Source organism: Lathamus discolor, chromosome 6 (genome assembly GCF_037157495.1).
Source record: "Lathamus discolor isolate bLatDis1 chromosome 6, bLatDis1.hap1, whole genome shotgun sequence".
Lineage (NCBI taxonomy): Eukaryota > Metazoa > Chordata > Aves > Psittaciformes > Psittacidae > Lathamus > Lathamus discolor.
In genome coordinates, this window is record NC_088889.1 from 52,770,601 (window position 1) to 52,791,168 (window position 20,568).

The 20,568-nt window shown below is 42.5% G+C and overlaps 1 protein-coding gene across 5 annotated transcripts in view; it reads right to left on the reverse strand.

The window, feature by feature from the left end:
* Positions 1–263: 263 nt before the first annotated feature.
* The window catches only part of MOB2 (MOB kinase activator 2), a 117,407-nt gene continuing 97,102 nt past the window's right edge, over positions 264–20,568 (reverse strand). For all 5 annotated transcript variants that reach the window (XM_065682733.1, XM_065682730.1, XM_065682732.1 and 2 more), the window contains exons 2-5: positions 10,803–10,963; positions 9,504–9,597; positions 3,083–3,207; positions 264–1,602 (exon numbers count right to left, since the gene is read on the reverse strand). In XM_065682733.1, coding sequence (XP_065538805.1) covers positions 1,292–1,602; positions 3,083–3,207; positions 9,504–9,597; positions 10,803–10,963 — 691 coding nt within the window. In that variant the 3' untranslated portion in view covers positions 264–1,291. The remainder of the gene's footprint in view (positions 1,603–3,082; positions 3,208–9,503; positions 9,598–10,802; positions 10,964–20,568) is intronic.

The window sequence follows — 20,568 nt, forward strand, 5'->3', positions numbered from 1 at the left end:
TTGAGGATGTACATGCAGGGCAGTTGCTCGTTTCTGAAGTGGTGATTTGCTTTGGAGTGCTTATCTTCAGATTATATGGGGAAGAGGTTCCTAGCACTACCAGGAAGAGCAAGAAATTGATTTAAAATGTAGGATCACAGGGTGGAACACTAACTATTAGTTATAAAGCTAGTTCTTAGCAGGGCCACCAGTGTTCAGTGGTGAAAGGGAAGGTCTATGGGTGGATTCCATGGACTTTTGACGCTGCAAACATAAAACCAAGCTTGCGGCTGATAGATTTGTTTTTATTATTATAGAACAGATGAACTAAAATAAGCCAACAATATAATTTTATGCCAACAGCCATCTTTCTAGCACAGGCAGTGACTGACTCAATGTACCTTTTTCCCCCCTCCCCGGGCCTCTGTTCAGTGGAAAGCAAATGGTGGTGGCTCTTGCACATGGGTTTTGGGATTCCAGTGATCTTACTCTTTCTATTTGTAGAGATGTGCTTGGGAAAAGACGAGGCAGGGGAGCAGAGAAAAAGAGTATATATATATGTTGTAGGAGCAATAAGCAGAAAGGCTTGTGAATCCTCTTGCATGTTCACATGTTGTGACCAGGTATATGGGACAACTGGAGAATCATGCCCACTTTCAACACACAGCAAGCCCCTAGCTGCTACTCTAGTCAAGCCAGGAGTTTCTTCCCATTCCAAGCTAACAAAGGGCAAGATGCACTCAACTGGGGAGTTCCTGGAAGGGTAAGGGGCAGTCTATGTAAAACCAAACCAAAAACCACCCCCACCCCTGCCCCCAAAAATCCAAACCAACCTGCATTTTAAGCCACTTCAAAGTAAAAGTCACTTCTTATATTATAATAGATATTTTTAAATGGCAGGACCACCATCCTAGAAAGACAAAGGGCTTGCACTCAAGACCAGAGAAAGAAAAACAAAAAAACAACCAAAAAACAAAACAAACCAACCCCAAACCAAATCAACAACCAAAATAACCAGGAGTGGCCCCACTCAAGCTTGGCTTTTCTCTAAAAACAGCACTCGTCATCCATCTGAACAGGTAAAAGGAGGAGTGGACAGAAAATAAAATAAAATCGGTGCAACTTCTCGCCAAGTGGCGCATTAAACCAAAGCTCCGTACAGTCCCGTGACTACACATCCTGTGGCGGCAGCAGAATTTCTTTCAGCTTTCATTGCTGTATATGTCTGTATGTATATCTGAACATATACATACACATACACACAGAATATATAATATTGTTTTTAATGTTAGTTTTGATCCTGGAGGAAGGCTCATCTCTCTTTCACATGGTTCTGTGCTCCTGCGCTGTTGCTACTCCCATTGCCACTCCCGTTACTGCTGCTCCCGCTGCTGCTGCAGAGGACCTCTGTGAGGTCATCCATGATGGTGGTCTCTTTAGGGTCCACGAGGTTGAACTCCCTGATGAATAGGATAAAGTGTGTGTAGAGTGTGTTTAAATGTCCGTGCAGCTCCAGTGCCAAAGTCTCCTTAAAGTGTGAGGAGTAGATATGGGCCAGCACATGGAACAGATACTTGCAGATCTTCTTCACTAGGGACTCAAATGAGTTTGGGAATTCCTTGCCTGAAACAAAGACAGAAAACACCATCATAGACAATGCCAGCTGCTCACCTTCAGACCCTCAGCAGCATTTGTTTGGGCTGAGCTGTGGGTAAGAGCAACTAGCCCACCTTATACAGCAGTCAGCTTGTGCACCCTGTATCATCCTCACTTTTTTACAGGAATTCAGGGGAAGAATCTAAATAGATTCTTTAAACATTTTCATTTGAAGTTTCAAACCTAAGGGTTCAAAAATCAGAAAGTAAGTATAATCATTCTTTAGAACCCCAACATCTTTTGTTACTGACTGTAACGATAATGAGAAATTCTTCTGGGTCCTTATCTAGTTTGTCCAGGAGTAGATTTTTTCTAGATAAGGACCTAGATAAGTAGGTTCTTATCTAGATTGTCCAGCAGATTCTTCCCCTGTAAGTCCATAATGCTTAGGAGACCAATAAACAAATCCTGAAATGGAAGCTAAGGTACAGGCCTTGGTAGTGTGTAGCAGCTTGACTAACTGTTTATAATGACTTGCCTCCTTTCACTGTTGACATTCTATCAAATGGGAAAAGAAATGGAAGGAAATACTGGGTGCCTCCTCTGAGGCACAGCTGACACTGTCCTGCTGGAGCAGTCCTGTGCCTGCATAGTAAAAGACAATTATTGGACAACTACTTTGGTAACACTAACAGTGAAACTGAGGCAAGGAAAAAACAATGCCTGTGGTCCTGTGTGTGATGCACAATATGAATTATGTTACTGGTCTGAAGTGCACCTTGGCCACACCGAGAAATCTCTTGAAACGCCCTCATTGCCCTTGAACAAGCATACCAAAAAGAAAAAAAGTCAACAGCGGCTGCCCTACTAGGCACTGTCTCATCAGACACTGCCTCTCTCCAGATCAAGGTACTTGTAAGCAAAGGCTTAACATTTGCTATATTGTAACATACCAGTTCCCCAACTGAAGTGCTGCTTTTAGTCCTGATTAAGCCCACTTACAGTAACTTCAGGTCTCTATTTTCTTCCCCTCTTTTCTTCTCCCCCTGCCAAAGGCAGTGCACATAGCAATCTTGTTAGGATACAAGTTAAAATTACTTTCTTATTGCTTTTCTGTTCTTAAAAATCACATTAAATCTTTGGGAGGGAGCCTGCAATCATCTGTGAGACAAGTCTGGTTGGGCAAGGAAGACAAGCTACATTCCTGGCAATCCAATTTCCCCCTTAATGCATTGGGGCTATAAAGGAAATAGTAAATCAACCAGGTTAGATTTTACTAGCAGCAGGCTGTATTGAACACATTCATGCTGACAGTTTTCAAACTTTTATGCTTTCTGAATACAGGCTATAAGATCCCAAAATCCTTCAGGAAAAAGCAAACCCCAAAATATCAAACAAACAAGTGAGAAGGCTGTGTGGTATTAACACATATGCCAAATGCAACCTCCACCTTACTTAGGGCATCTGCAAAGAGCCACAGGAAGCACCTGTTCAAAAGCAGACATACCGTATTTTGTTGGAAAGACATCCTCATCTGTCACTAGTTTCTGCACTGAGCTCATGACGAAGTCAACATACTGAGGAGCAGTGCACTTGATCTTTTTTCCCCGCTCATCATACCAGTAGTACTGTCTGTGGAGAGAATGGACAGTGTCACCACATTATACCTCGGCTCCTCAGCAAAACTCCTTTAAGAGGTTAGTGTCGAATATAAAACAACAGGTACAACATTACCAAAATACATCATAACTGCTACAGAAGAGATTCACTTCATGGTATCTTTGTACATTAATCCTCTTGAATTTCTGTTAGCTAATCTTGTTTCTCCTGATCAATTTAGTCCAGAGTGCAGGTAGCAGCGCTAAGCACAGAATGCCTGCTGAACATTCTCCAAGAAGAAGAGCTCTTGTGAGGCAGAGGTAACACTCCGTCAGTGACCGGCTGAGGGTTTACGTACTGTCTATGTAGTACTATACAGGAAAGCATTATCTAACTATTTTTAAAGGGTAGCAACACTGCACAATTGCTGATATTTTGATGCTTTACAGTGCAAAAGATAAATTGGTCTTGTAGTAGTATTAAACAGACAGAAGGTGGCTCCAAAACACCAGCGTTTTCGAGCTGGTGCTCTGAAGTACTGGCAGCACTTTTAAGCACTACAAATCCCGTTCCAAAATCCAATCTGGGGAGTTTTCAGGACCCTTTAAACATTCCTACCAGCATGTCTTAGAACTCTGTTCCTCTGACTAAAGACTCTCCAAAACACCTGGATTTATGTTGGACTCTGCCACCAGTAAATAATCCTGTTGGATCTTAAGGAACAGGAGACATTAGCAGATTGCCTGGCTCTTCGAAAGCAACCATAATATAATCAGACATAATCATCTTGATTAACTGTGGCCATTCCTCACCTGATGGAGAACCTGAAGGCTACAAAAGCAATGAAGGCTTGTTCCTTTTTTTTCTTTAAGCCATGGTTACTGAAAGCACCTCTGACTGTTAGCAGGGGCCACCTATCCATCACTGCATTAGGCACACAGTGAGAAACATTCCACAGGTAAGGAATTTGGCAAAACATTTTTTTGTAGGGTTTTTTCTTTTTCCCCCTCTGTCACATTTGAAGTGTCTCGAGTTCCAGTTCCCGAATTCTTCCTTCAAACAGCCTAAGCTCCAGGCACAGTCCTATAGTGTTACAGCACTGGCAAGAAATCCATCCTATTGGTTTTCCTAGAATGAAGCATAGGTGGGTTTTTTCTGTCTTTGGAAACAAGGTTGAAAGTGGTTCAAGCATCAGAACTGGCTAGAAAGACACCTCACTCAACACATGAGCCCATAAAGCCATTTTCTGCCTGTCCAACTCCAATTCTGCTGCTCTTCAGTCAATGATCTGTTACAGCAGATTCCTCACCAAATCACTGAACTGTAACATTTAGCAACCTTTGCACACTTCTGGTTTTTGGGGGGTGGTAGGGGGTGGTGGGGTGGAAGGTAAAAGACTGCAGATCACATGTTTTTCCTGTGCCTAGCAGGACTAGACTACATTGAACTGGATGGATGTACACATGCTACTTAGAAAGTGAAGTTTTACGTATACTGGCCACCAGAAGTGTCTTGAAGCCACTAAAAAAAAGTGTTACATAGTGACTGTAAAGTTTTGATTTACATTGTGTTTTCACTCCCTGAAAGGTTCTTCAGGGACCTGAGGGCAGTGGGGTGAAGACACTTCACAACACTGTTCATGCCCCAAGCCACAGGGAAGCCAGTAGGAAGTTGCAGAAATAGAGTGGTTCAAGCTCTAATAGAGGAAAGGCAACTGAAAACCAGTTCTGCAGACATGTAAGGTTTAGAATCTGACTTCCAGCTCATTTTCAGCATGTGGTGCTTGGTCACTGTTGTTTACTAGAGAGCACAGCTGACTGCATAAAAAGGTGAGCAAGTAGACAAAACCAGCAGGAGTTAAAAGCTCTACATCAGGCATCAAAACTAGGACTTTGACCCTTAGGCATAGACCGTGTTCTTCATTGCTGCCTACTTCCTTTATACAATCCACATATAAGGAATTACACAATGCAGTGCTCTAGCCCAAGCCACCTCCTTTGTCTAGTCCTGCAGTAAGCTGGAGTAAGTTCTAGGCAGCTCAGACTTATTTTGGGTCTTAGACAATGCTTGTTGCCAAGAGCAGAGGCAGACTGGACTGTCTGTACCACAGCAGTTTTCTCATGCTACAGAAATCCTCAACTGCAAGATAGAAAGCATAGTTTAAAGTTGCCCTTAGGCACAAAAATGAATCTGGATAATTGGATTTTGGTTAAAAGGAACAGTTTGGCAACTGTACAAGTTCACTTACATGAAAACGTAAGCGAATAAATTTGCTGTAACATCCCACTGCATACCCTTTTTGTCTTTCCTTGAAAATTAGGCTAATTAAGCAAAATTGGAATTTAAAAGTAGAATCATTTAAAGTAAGGGGATAACTGCAAGGATTGTCCTGTATATTAAGAGTCATGTGTCTTCCTTATGTTTCAAGTTCTGTGAACAGAGTCCTCACAGGTCTTGGAGGAAGAGAGAAACCGCTGACATGCTATGAACATCTCACGCTTGGTGCTCAGCTCCCACCTATGCTGAAGTTATCTCCTTTAGCAAGACAGGAAGCCCGTTGGGGCCATTGAAGGTCTCTGCTGGGCACAGCAGCCTAACTGCATTCCACCACTGGCACCGTGACAGTACAGTCCTGAACTAGGCAACGGATGGGAAGCAGAAAGGACAAGATGACACAAAGGCACTTTCCAGAAAGTGCTCAGATTTTGATTATTTCCTATGTAAAATTCTGGCAGATTTAGACTTTGCCAGTATGTACAGCAAGAGGAATTTGCAGCTCCCCTCTAAATCACAGGGAGAAAGGACTATGAGTTTAACAGAGAAAAGCCTATCATGCAAATAATATAGTACACGTGATGCCACAATACTGCATCTTAATATATGTACGTATTTTATCACTTTGCCTGTAAAACACTCTGGGTTTGTGTTGATGAAATGGAAGCCAGGGCAGAACAAACGTTACATCAGTATATAAGAAAAACTTCTAGCAGATGCTGTGTGGAAAGAAGGAAGAGACAGGCCTTCTAGAAATAGTGGAAGATGGGTTATGAAGAAAGCAGGACAGCAAACTACCAAATGCAAGGGCAGTACTACAGTGTCAGCAACTCAGAATACCTTTGGTGGTTTGATGGATCAAAGCAACATTTAGATGGGGTGGGGGAAGACAGAAAGAAGCACACAGCTCAGGGAACTTAAATATAAGAAAACACAAAACATGCAGGTTTGAGCTAAGATTTCTAGAAGGAAATATCTTCCATATGCAGAGACACTAAGGGCAAGGTAGATACGAGAAAGGAAATGGTAAGATTACAGAGGCTCTTAATTACTCCACTTATTTCAGTGCACTGAGAAGTTTTGCCCAGATGTCAGCTACAAAATCAGTTAACAGCTCAAGGTGCTTTAGTTTGAGTAATAATAAGCTACAAAGCATATTAAATTTAAATAGTAAATCCTGTGTTAAAATACAGTGCCTGTTTTACAGCAAGTCATCAGCATATTAATAAGTGAAATAAAGTAATTCCCAAAGTTACATTCATGCTACCCTCATTAAACTTTGAAAATAACTGGCCATTCTGGAATTTCTTTTGGCATTATCCCACCTTGCCAGCAAATGCTCCCATCTGTTCTACAAGGCGACTAGATTTTGGTCAGATGTCTCTTAGTGGTCTAAGCAGAAATTCTCCTCCTCATTGTGTGCAGATGGCTGTGCTATCTCATATACCTGACAGAGGGCTAAAAGCTGCATCTGTCTTCAGTTTGTCAGTTGGCTGGAACTTAGCTCCGAGATGTTAAAACCTTACCTCAAATATTTAGCTGCAACTGGTATTTATTTTGTCAGCAAATACTGTAAACTTAGGATTATTTGCAGTGCATTTGAATACAAAGTAACTTGACAAGTAACCTGTTCTGAATAGTCACTTCAATATCTCAACCATAAATATAAAAAGCCTTCCTTAGGTACAACCAGAATGGCGTGATCCAAAACACACCTTAAGAGAACTGGGCAGGGAAACATAAAAAAGGAACAGAATGCAGACTTTCATACAGAGCTACCTAGAGAAATCAGCACTGAAAAAAATGCTGAAGTTGCACCCTTATTCCAAGATACTACAATTTTGTGGCAGTCTAATGTAGGTAGATGCTGTACAAATCACAGCCACCACAGGTCAATTCTGGAGTGTCCATCAGGTTAATCAGCAACTGACTAATGTTTAGGATGTACACTCTATATACTAGAGGCAGGTCAGGGGCACAATAAATCGTATCAATGGATGTTTCTCCAACACAGTGAGCATGTCCTTACTTCATTAGGGCAAGATTAAAAAAAAGTAATAATAACGGGGGGTGTGCATGTGTGGAGAAAAAAAGAAAGGAATAAAAGAAAAAAGAAGGGGGTGGGGAAGCAACATACAGCTTTGTCATTGTCATAACTGGATATGAACAAATGAGAATCTTTGAGACAGTTCTCAATGCTCCATTTGGACACATCTCTTCCAAAAGGGAAGAGCTAGGAAAGGCAGAACATAAGGATTATCCAGAATTGTCATTAGAGGTATTTGGAGAACACAATTATGAACAGGGCCTTCAAAGCTGAACTGCACTGAGGTATGCAGCTGTAGCCAGATGATCTCACCATGTTTTTTCACAGACCCGCACACTTGATATGAGAATGAAATGTGCAGCCTGCAGTTTGCAAACATGAATCAGTCATCTGCTCCCAAGTACAGGAAGATACTTAAGTTATGATTTAGCTAAACACAAACCATTTCAAGTGCTTCACCCAAGTGTAGACATGCTTCCTGTTATTCCCAAATAGTGCAGTTTTTCAGTTTTCCAAAACAAAGGATAGGAACACTGTGCTATCAGTCTTAACCACTAAAAATACAGAGTACAGCTGGAGCCGCCTACAGGCACTTTCCTTCTTCATTGTGCAGCCTGAACTGCCTACAAAGAACTCAAAGTTCTTTAAGACTCCCTAGAGCAGAATGGAGTGACACTTATGCAGGTTCCCTACCAGCACCTCCTTTTAGCCACTATTTCCTATCAGCCAAGTGGATAAACGGTTAAACTCAGTCCTTTGGACAGCCAGTGCTACATCAGGAATTTAAACATGAGAAAACTTGGGAGCAAGAGTCAACAAAATATTCATCTTACTGATGACCATTTCTCATTTAGAGACATGCTGTCTCCTTTTGATAAAATCTGGTCCAGCAGAGATCTATTACTTTGTGTTCCAGCCTGCTTTCAAAGTCCCTAGCATGGCCTTTAATTGTCTACTGGCAGTTATCTTTCCAACTTCTACATGCAAAAATATCCTCTGTACACTCTTCATTCTTCAGTGCTGTCAAAGAAAGCCCCTGATAGTAATTTCAAGTGTGCAAGACAGCCCAGTATATTAAGCAAGGATTCCTTTCTAAGCACTATGCAATTATTGTCAGAGATACAACATAGAGCTCTGGTTCTGTTGCATACATTCCCTGGGATGTCTGATGTACTGTAAGATTAACTGCTCAGTCTTCTGCTTTAAAATCCATCTCAAATAAATTAATCCTAAGAAATGCAGAAGGAGGGAAGAAAAGGACTATGAGCACACACTGGAGAAAAAACCCCAACACGACACAACAAGCTTATTCATACTCAACTAGATCTCATATTCCATCGTGTTGGACTGTGCTGATCAAGAGCAGAGGTTTATGGTACCTTTTTCTTATATTCACCATGTACATTAAAACTACAAAGCTTCCTTTCATAAGTGATAGTTAGTCAATGTTAAAAAAAGTCTCCTAAGTCCTACAGGAGGGAAGTGCCAAACCAAAACGTTTTCCTTACTCTTTGCAAAGCTGCCACTTGCGTCCTCTGTGCCCAGGGGCTCAGGCAGAAAGCCAGTAGCTCACATCAGGCTAGAGGTTATCCGTCAGCAGCCTGGTGCTCTGTCAGCATTCCAGCTATCAAAAACACCCTCTGAGGTTTTCGCAATTTGTTTATCCTCCCTGGCCTTCTATGAAATCCCACACTGTTACCAGCAAGGACAGTTCTGCCCTGCTCTTCTCCTCTCCCCAAAAGCTAAGCACAGGGTAATTTGCCTCTCTGATCTGACCTTATAAAACCAGCTCAGAACAGTCCAAGGTTCTCGTTCCTCTGGTCCCCCACAGAAACAGACTTCCACCACCCTTCACTGCTGAGGCAAGACAAGAGGATGTACAGCTGCCATGTTCTCACTAAGTACAGATCTGCTGTAGAACACTTGCCCAGTGCCATCCAGCACCAACATCCTCCCCCATGTGACTGAAGATTTCACGGAAACCTTGTAACTGTAAGCATTGACTTACGTATTGCACACGGCCATGGTCTGACATGACTCTCCTGTACAGAATTCTGAGATTGTGCTATACTGTAAGTTGATGTGATGAAAGAAAGTTGTTGCTGAAAAATAAAACACAAAGGAAAGAAATTCAGAACTAAAATACTTTCAAACGCTGGACAATTATTGAAATAAAGCAAAGTGAAGTGACCTTAGAGTTTTGAGCTTGCACATAAATTTAAACATGATTTAGCTAAATAAGGCTAATGATGAACTGCAACACAAAGAGCTGCACAGAAAGCAAGCTCTTGTTTTCATTTAAGATTAAAGCACCATGATGCATCGGCTGTTATTACTCATTAAGCAGCAAGACTGGAAAGTGTCTTCGTCATCAGCCTCACCTTTACAGTAGCACACTCTACTACAAGCTGAAAGCAAACAATTTGCTATATTCTTTTGAAGTCAGATTTAAAATGTGCAGTGACCAGAAAAGAGCATTCACAGTTCTCACGACATATCTCTTTTTAAAAAAACAGCATGAAAACTAGTATGTTTCAACTGTTTAAAAATCTGAGATGATTTAACATCTTAATACTCTTCAGGGGACACCTCACTTTTGTTTTTTAATGAGTTTCTGTGAACTTTCCTAGTGGGCAGTTAGTTTCTTGCTACTACCCCACACTGTTGAAAATGTAGACAAGAGCGGGTCACAGCTGCAGGTTAGGCCTGGCAGGTGGAGCAGAAGCACAGGGCAGTATTGTAAATCAGAACAGGGATGCGCAAATACAGCATTCAGTCACAGTAGTCAGTCATGTCTGAGTTCCAGCTTGATGACAGTTTGAATTCACGCTAATTCTACCAAAGCTTGGGAGGCGCAGGGAAAAGAAATACAACCAAAAGACTTCAAAACTTCTGGCTTCAGGCATAACTTGCTTTGCATGCGAGTCTTAATAAACTACCATTTTTACAATGTTTCTGGAAGACCAATAGCTTGAGTCAGAAACGTGCGGAACCAGCCAGTTTAGCAAATAGTCAAAGGGAATCTGACAGTCCTCAAAAAATGATCAAAAACTCTATGCCCTCAGCGCCACAGTGAGGCAGCTGGAAGGAGAAAACACATCAGGGCTTCCATGCTGCTGAGCACAGTTGGTTTGTACGTAAGACAGCTTAATTTCTATTCAAGGTATAATGACAGGCATTATGCAGTAAGCATAAATAGTCATCGAGTGTTTTTCTAAGCACCAAAAACAGTAAAAAGGAGCAGAGCGAATGACTGCCTGCTTGGGTGTGGACAGTAAGCTCAGAGCTGTATGATCGCAATACTCACTGTTGCTGGCTAGCCACTCGTTGAGGTCTATTTCTCGTGGTAACATCACTAGCTCCTTAAATTCAAAGTCAGTAATTCTGGATTTTGTATATTCTGGCTCTAGGTAAAGTTTCTTCTCTTCTGGTGCTGGCTTTTTACCGTTTGGCTTTCCCTTGGACTTCCTGCAAGAGATTAAAAAAAAGAGAAGAAAAGTTAGCTTTACTGTTGATGGACAGCTACAGAAACCTGAAAGCACCTGGTTTACTTGAACTCTGGTATTTGTTTGCACTGCTCCTCCTGCCTTCCCTCCCCTTACAGACTTTATTATTATTGTTGTTAAAGCAAAAGATAGTTTCGTAAAAAATGTATTTGAACTCAGTCACTTTTTTCAAGTAACACTGGAAGTTTTGAATAGCCTTAAGAAACTGGAGACTGAGCTGCTCCGTTTCCATGGCCCTTTTGCCAGTTAAGACTGCAAAGTACTGGGAGAGTGACAGTCTCTTTCCTCCTACAAACAGTTGTGACAGCAGAGTGGCACTGTGCCTGAAGGAGCTACTCTAATGCGAGTATACTAACAATCTGCTGCATCATACAGCTAACTGCCACCTGCCGAATGGGAATTTGAGTGACAGCAAAGGTGGAACGCTGCAAGAAGACAGCCCTCAGCTGGAAAAACGCTTTTTGCACACTCTGTGCTGGCACTGCTCATTCAAAGTGACAGCATTCTTCACCACTCTGGCTCTACATTCTCTGAGACACCAGAAACCTGACAGTGAGCAACTGTAACTCCAGTTAGAAACACTGATAACTACAAAACCACCTGCCTTCTTGACTCCTGGAGTACCTGAGACAGAAAGACTTCAGTTCATTTTTTCCGAAAATCCTTTAAAATCTGATGCATTGTACAATAAACTTCCATTACAATTTGTAAAAGCAGGCAAACCACATTCCATAAAATGCATTCTTTCCATAGCATTTTGTGACTTTTCGTCTCCCATTTCTAAAGTGTTTGTTGTAATCACTAGTTTTCCTCCCACCCTGTTTGTAACACCCTAAAGCCAGACTCTCAACCCAACCCATGTTCCAGGGCCAGGGGCTCAGCAAGAAGTAAGGAAGGACACTGGGTCAGCACTTTGGTCTTTCAGGCTGTGTAGTCAAACAGCTGTATACTCACATTTCTGTAGTTAAAAAATCCACCTAACTAGAAAGAGAAGAGGTATTTAATGGTGAGGGACAAAGCGCAGTAAGGCAATACTTGCTGCGTACTATCAAATGAATACAAAGAAGAGATGCTGGGATTTTTTTTTCTCAGCTTTTCTTGGTTAAAGAGGATTTAAGGATCTGTAAAACCAAGACAAGCCCACCTTTGCATATGGCTGCACTGAGTTTGCTACTGAAACTCATTTAGATCCCATCCAAAAGAAACTGACCTCATGTCCGGCTCTTAACACACTTCAAATAATCTTCCAACTGTGCCCTCCCTGTCTGAGATACATGCGGGTTCGATTTTTGCTGTGAGGCTGGGATACAGATCTTTGTGGAATGGTGTTTGAAGTGTGCTTTCCCCAAAGTAAGTACAATTACTGAGATTTTGCTCTTTATGGATGCTTCTTACTGATCTGCCCAATAAACCCATCTTCAGAATGACCCATCATCCCCATCGCCAGCACTGCAGTACAGCAAGACCAAGATTTGCTTTCCCTGAGAAAGGAATGCCATCACTTGGTCACCAGCACGGCCACGGTCACCAGCACTTCAACTTGCTCTGTCTTGCCATGTTTCTCTCTAACCAGTCAAGACTGGAGGGACTTTTAAGACTTCAGGAAGGCCATCATAAGAAAAAAAAAAGATCAAAGAAAACTTAGTGACAGCAGCACGATATACGCTTATACCCCCAAATATATACCCCCACTTCAGGAGGTCTCTGGTAGGGAAAAGATGGCCACACTTTATTTCCTTATGTTAAAGAGAAATGTGGATTTCATGATTAGAGAGAAAGTGCTATGACATAGAACATCTTTCCAAAAGAATACACAGTACCAGAATAAACTAAAACCAGTGTACGTGAAGATGAATTCAGCACATTGCTACTCTTGCACACTTCCTTGCCATCTCCTTTTTCCACAGCAGTGCATTCCAATTCAAACAAAGCCTGAAAGATTTGTCCCTTACACTGATTTAATGAAGTAACCTGGACTAATTCTCATTGATGCTCCACAAAGGGATGTTTTGGGACATGCAAAGTCAGATATTCCTGAGCACACGGCTCTTAACAGAGAGGGATTTCTCAGTTAGACCAACAGCTCCCGGTTGTCAGCTCTACTATTCTTGTCTTCAAACCCTTGCATTTGCTAGATCTTGTTTAAACCTCACCATGGGAAAATAAGCTACAGATGAAAAACAAAAGCCCATGAAAGCAAGAACTGCAGGAGGGCCTTAAAGGTATTTAAAGAAGCTATGAAAGATATACTTAATATACTCTGAGGCCTGAGACTTCAGGTTTTCACAGAACTTAAGATGATATTCAGGGAAAGAGTAATGGCATAAACCAGCCTGGTTCAGTAGTCTGTAGCCTGACTTTATAGCAAATTAAGTAACATGTTTGACCTCTTCCTTTTGCAGGAATACCATGTTAAGACTTGAAACGACCTTACCCTGACAATCAACAGCATAAATCCAGTGGAAACTATGCACTTGGCCCTGAGCTACTAAAAAATACTCCAGGCCACTGATTTGCTTAATTCCCAGCACAGGCTGTGTTACTCCTACATTACTGAAACTAAGCCTGGCATGCTCCATACAGCACCTTCATACCTGCTGGGCCTCTGACAGACAACATTAAGGTTTATTCAGAAGCTACTTTTCAGCAATTGGGTTTAAGGGTTTTCAGGTTTGGTCTGGGGGGCAGGATTCAGGCATTCAGGGATAAGTTGATTTTTAAAGGAAATTGCCATTCCAGTAACAATAATGCAGAAAATAGCTTCAACTTCAGGGACTGGATTGACAAACTGCATTAACCATGCTGGGGGAGAAAAACTACCCCTGAGAAACAGTTTGGATAGAACAGTTTGTGTCTTTGCTTCACTTCAGGATACTTAAGCCAAGGGACCCAGGTTAGGGTTGTGCCGCGTCAGCTAAGAGCAGTTTTCTGAGAGGAGGAGGAGAAGGGGAGAGAGAAGAAAAGGTCAGAGAGTCTGTCATAGAGCCAGGCTATGGAGGGAAACCACAGAAGGAAGCCAGGCATATAAGGCTGAGGCAAGCCTTCCACTGAATAGAAATGAGCAATGTACCTCACCCACACCAGCATCTTCTCCCCACTTCAAGAAAAGAAACAAAACTTTGACACGAAATAAATTTCACAAGTTTCCAAATGCAAACAACTGCGCATTGTCCTTTTACAAAACCCAGACTCCCTCATCTCCACACAAATGTCAGTTCTCTGTCAGATCAGCACATGCAGCCACTTTGCATCTTTTCAATAGTTTAAGTCTTTCTGCAACTGCCTTGTGCTGGAACTGGAGCACTTCAAACAGAAGCTTCGTGAAGGATCCCATGCGCTGCCCCTTTCCAAAGCTTTAGCTCAGCTTACAAATGCACCGACTCCTGTATCATCACTGAACCTGCAAAATGCTCAGAAATCAACTGCTATCAGAGGGCTTATTCACACCACTGAAACCTGAATGCCAGATCGCCCTGCGCAGCACAAACTTCTTTGCAATCTTCTGCAGCTGATGAGAGCTAAAGCAAGCCCACAGAGATTTTCCATCAACAGATTTCCATGACCTGCATGCAGCGCAGCTGGGACACTACACGGTCCAAATGCTGTACGCACAGACTAAAAAAATGCCAGTCTTAAAACCATCAAGTTTTGAACTAGACCACACCACTCATCTTCCCTCAGTGAGGCAGAACTTAGGTTATAAAGTCAGATTTACTCATACTAACTGAGTTATGTTCAGTCTAGGCTGTAAAACCATGGGTCTAGTTTGGAAATTATCAATACTAGTCAATACTAAAGCATTTTCTTTACAGACTTACAAAGCTAAAGCATGCAACAGTACAGGAGAAAGAGTTTCAGGAACTTGATTATATGTGATTAGGAATCAATAAATCATAGTTCCGTATTCTGGATAAACCAAAACTCATACGTTCACAATTACCAGCATTACCAAATAGAACGTAGGAGTTAGCTTCCTTCCTTCCGCTCTTCCCTACCTCCAAGTTCACTCTTGTTTCAGAGACTTGGAAGAAAACACCATCTACCTGGAACCAACTCCAAATGTGCAAAGCAAAGCATCCATTACTTCCTTTGTTAAGCTATTCACATTCAGCATGCCTTCCCTAATTTTTCATTTTATGTTTAAAGTACACAAATACAAAAAACTGCATGTAGCCGTTTCCAAGCTGTCTCAGAACACCCTTGTAAGTGAAGACTATAGGAGCAAACATAAAGCAGTACATTCAGCAACAGTTCGTTCAGCCTGCTTTCAATGAAAGGAGAAGTGACAAGAATGGCAGAGTTTTACTATTCTATTCAGGAAACACCAAAATCCATCACCTGCAAATGGTTATTTACTGGAAAACATAACTAAATGTCATAGAAAACCGTGAAAAGGGCAGTACCTTTCAAAGCACTGCACTCTAAAGCAAACCACAGTCCTGATTCGTGTTTACCTGTCTTAAAAAAACAAAAAAGAGAATTCTGGTAAATGTGTCTTTTAACATGGCTGTGTCAGACCAACCAGATCTCCAAAGCAGCTGGAGGAAGAGCTGTAATGCAGCAGTGTGGTGGAGGTCTGTCAAGAGGTCAGACCAAAACCTACTTGTCAATGCTACTACTAATTAAGGAAAGAAACATCTTTAGGGAACCCGAGGAGACAGCACTCAGCAGTTATTACTGACAGGCAAACCAGAGTACAAACTAGTTCCTCAGATAACTCCCAGAATGGATAGGTCTGTGTGTGTCTGGTTTTCCACACCCCGCTGAACATGATGCCACAGGCCAAGTCATACCCACAAGTAAGTTCAGAGAGGGAAAAGCGATGGGAGATGGCAGAAGAGAGGTCCCTTCTAAGAAGGTTCAGCAAACTAGCTCCAGACGAAGACAGTACATTCATTAATGCTTCCAGCAGGACTTCCATACTCAGCCTTGTGTTCAGCTGAGAAAACATAGCAGCTGGAAGTTTGCCTGGATTTCATTGGAGAAAGAAATGTATAAGACACTCGACCAAGTGACAGCCCCATTGGGCCACAATGACTTTTTTCCCCCTAGTCTGCTTCTTAAGATTGAGTAAAACTGCCAATTTTCCAGCTTGTTTTCTCATCCCATCTCAGTTAATAAAGATCCTCCTCTAATCTCTCTCTCATTTCCTTCTTGATCAGATGCCCAGTAGTTTCTTGATTTTAAAACCCCTGCACTTTGGAGCATCTTCAAAGCACCATCCAGGTATTAATTTAGTTTAAAAATCATTTGAAGAAAGTATTATCCCCATTTCATAGCAGAAACTGGCTGTAAGGTTCAAAGTTTATTCATAGTACAAATATTAAAGATGCGCTTCACTTTAAATGGGTATGGCTTGTTTGGAAAGAAGCACATGGGAAGCAATCTGATTAACTGAAGAAATATCAAAGACGCAATGGCCACTATGCAGATATGCTTCATAACCTGATGTAGCTCACATCCCTTTGGAATTGTACCAGGCATCCATGGCTTTGGTCCTGAGGATCCTATTTATTGCAAGGTCAATCACACAGAGGAAACACTAGTGATTTATTAACTGCCAAGCTCCCCTAAACTGATCATGCAATTTCAGGTCATCTCTACCAATTCAGGATTCCTTTCCTCCAGAAGGAACCAGCACAGCTATAGTAATTTCTTGCTGTCTCCAGCAAGCTGTGCAGTTTCTTGCACTGCATCTGAAACTAAAAACTCTTCAAGGAAAATTGAGGATGCTCCAATCACCTTCTCCTCCCCTTCACACCCAGCTAACTACCCCGAGGGTGAAGGGGGGTTTGCCTGTTTATTTTTTCCTTTTTAAATATGTGGCCTATTGAAGTGGTTTTAGTACCAGATATAAGAGTAACTTTAGAAAGTTACAAAGTTCATTAAAAAAACCTACAGTGGCAAGGAGCAGAGCTGCAGGCAAAACTCCTATCACTTTGTGCCCTCTGGATCATGCGCCAGTTTCAGGTCCCAGCCAAGTCTCAAACACTCCGATTTCCATTTGAAAATTGACAGAACAGGTCCAACAGGCCTTACACGGCAAATTCATCTCCCCATTTGCAAACCTCAGAACTCACAAGCCATCTCAGTCTGTGAGGATGAAAATCACCACAGATTAGGAACCTTACAGGACAAAGATGCTTATTTTGCATTTATTTATTTACTTTAGTAACTGACCCTAGTTCTTACCCAAGGTTGGCAGGTATAATCCTAGTAATCCTCATCACACTTAGAAGAGAGCAGGTCTAGACTGCTGACAATCTGTGCTGGTGAGAAGAGAGTAAAAGCCCCAGGGTCCATAGCACCGCATGTAAAAGTGACACAAAAAGTAATACTGTTTTTTAAGGAAGATCAAAAAATAGGATGCCCAAAGATATGGTACCAAATAATATTTAAAAAGTCGCTTGAGGTTTTGGGGGTTATTGTCAAGTAACCTCACTTGTGCTTTATCATACGTATAGATCGCAATCTGGAAAACTTGGGGGTTGAAATGGTACGTTCCCCACTAAAACATTTACGTGGAAAACTTAAGTCTCCAACAGCAACACCATATTCCACCTCACCCAGGTGTACTTCTTCACCACACAACTACTGCATACATCAAACTACCTTGGCCTTCAATTTTATCCTGTCATTTTTTCCTTTCTTTTTTAAGTGCCGTGGTTTAAAATACCATCCACTGATGAAGTATTACGGAGTGAAGTAATCCTGCCAAAACCTACTTTCTTGGTAATCTCAGGATGGGGGTTAGCGGCTTGAAACACAGAATTAGAGAGGCAGCAAGCCAACATTTTTACAGTGTCTTTTAGGCCAATCTTTATGAACACTTTCATGGTTTGAGATTTTCCAGTGAAAAAGGGTTTAGAATTCAAAATTAAAGGTATACAGGGTTTTTTAATTTTAGCTTCTCTCCCCTTCTGTGGATAAGGAGTCAAATGGGATGTGAGTGAAAAAGAAGAGGGAATTAGAACCCAAAGATTTCAGCCATCCACAGAAAGCTACAGCTTGGTAAGGAAAACCAGGTTAGCTGCTCACAGATTGACCTGTCACATTTCTGGGTTTTCTGGGGCACTTTAGTGGAAAGAAGTTACCAGTTAATTTCTGGTTAAAAATGTTCTGCGTAAGTACTGGAGTCCCAAACCCATTCAGAGCAGGAAGCAAACAGTTTTACAAGCTAAACTTTATGAATCCTAGTGACAAACTCGTACCAAGAACAATGAAGATGCAGGTTACGCTTATTTATATAGGACAAGAACAAACTCTTAGAGGCTGCCCTGCTTCCTGCCAATGCAGCCCACAATCTTTTCTCCTTAGATACCACAAGGAAGCTTACAGCCACTACACAGCTTAAAAAAATCACTTCTTAGTCATTCAACATCTTTATTTGTATAGCACACAAGAAAAGGGGATTAACAAGCTTCATCTGAGCATCAGTAGAGTTGCCCTTCCTTTGGGAAAAAGCAAGAGACAGTATTCATATTTCCCTCTCTCTTTAAAACCATACAAGATTAGTATCATATGAGACCATCTTAAAAACCTGAACATACACAAGTCCGTGGGACCTGATGAAATCCATCCGCAGGTCCTGAAGGAGCTGGCAAATGAAGTTGTGAAGGGACTGGCCACCATATTTGAAAAATCATGGCAGTCAGGTGAAGTTCCCAGCAACTGCAAAAAGGGAAATATAACCCCTATTTTCAAGAAGGGGAAAATGGATGACCCAGGGAATTACAGAGCAGTCAGTCTCACCTCTGTGCCTGGTAAAATCTTGGAGCACATTCTCCTGGAAGGCATGCTGAGGCACATGAAAAACAACAAGGTGCTTGGTGACAGCCAGCATGGCTTCACTAAGGGGAAATCCTGCCTGACCAATTTGGTGGCCTTCTGTGATGGGGCTACAGAACTAATGGACAAGGGTAAAGCAGCTGATGTCATCTACCTGGACTTCTGCAAAGCGTTTGACACTGTCCCACACAACATCCTTCTCTCTAAATTGGAGAGATATCAATTTGATGGATGGACCACTTGGTGGATAAAGAACTGGCTGGATGGCCGCATGCAAAGAGTTGTGGTCAACAGCTCAATGTCCGGCTGGAGACCAGTAATGAGTGGTGTCCCTCAGGGACCAGTGTTGGGACTGGTCTTGTTTAACATCTTCGTCGCTGACATGGACAGTGGGATTGAGTGTGCCCTCAGCAAGTTTGCCGATGACGCCAAGCTGTGTGGTCCAGTTGATACGCTGGAGGGAAGGGATGCCATCCAGAGGGACCTTGACGTGCTTGTGAGGTGGGCTGATGCCAACCTTATGAAGTTCAACCATGCCAAGTGCAAGGTCCTACACCTGGGTCGGAGCAATCCCAGGCACAGCTACAGACTGGGCAAAGAAGAGATTGAGAGCGGCCCTGTGGAGAAGGACTTGGGGGTGCTGGTCGATGAGAAAATGAACATGAGCTGGCTTCAGTGTGCGCTCGCAGTCCAGAAAGCCAACCGTATCCTGGGCTGCATCAAAAGTGGCGTGACCAGCAGATTGAAGGAGGTGACCCTGCCCCTCTGCTCTGCTCTTGTGAGACCTCACCTGGAGTATTGTGTGCAGTTCTGGTGTCCTCAACATAAAAAGGACATGGAACTGTTGGAACAAGTCCAGAGGAGGGCCACGAGGATGATCAGGGGACTGGAGCACCTCCTGTATGAAGACAGGCTGAGGAAGTTGGGGCTGTTCAGCCTGGAGAAGAGAAGGCTGCGTGGAGACCTCGTAGCAGCCTTCCAGTGTCTGAAGGGGGCCTATAGGGATGCTGGGGAGGGATTCTCTTCATCAGGGACTGTAGTGATAAGACAAGGGGTAATGGGTTCAAACTTAAACAGGGGAAGTTTAGATTGGGTATAAGGAGGAAGTTCTTTACTGTTAGGGTGGTGAGGCACTGGAATGGGTTGCCCAGGGAAGTTGTGAATGCTCCATTCCTGGCAGTGTTCAAGGCCAGGTTGGACGAAGCCTTGGGTGGGATGGTTTAGTGTGAGGTGTCCTTGCCCATGGCAAAGGGGCTAGAACTTGATGATCTTAAGGTCCTTTCCAACCCTAACTATTCTATGATTCTACAATCTCTGTGGAGATTTTTCTGAAATCCCATGCCCTGTTTTAACCCAGATCACTGCCAAGTCTTCAGCTGAAAAAGCCACGTGTCAGCACATCCAGAACACAAATCCTGGATGCCCACACATTCAGGATAGGGAAAGAGCAGAAAAGCGCATCAGCATGGGAAGGAAAGTTGTGTAAGGCATTGCAAAGCAAGCCCAAATCCCAGTGTAGCATGCAGTGCAATTGTTCACAGATTGCTGTGGTCAGACTGTTTCTCCAGGGCCTGAGGAATGGAAGGAGACTAAGGTTTTTAAGACAGCCTCCATTCCAATCTGACAGACCCCCTCTGACCTTAAGTTTCATTCTTCCCCTCTCCTCCCCTGGGTTAGCTCCAGGGCTCGGTTGCTGCACAGGTCTAAGGGGGCTGCACAGCATAAAATGCCTTCGGCAGCATTTCTGGCCCTGCTTCTTCATTTTTGTTCTGTTTTTAA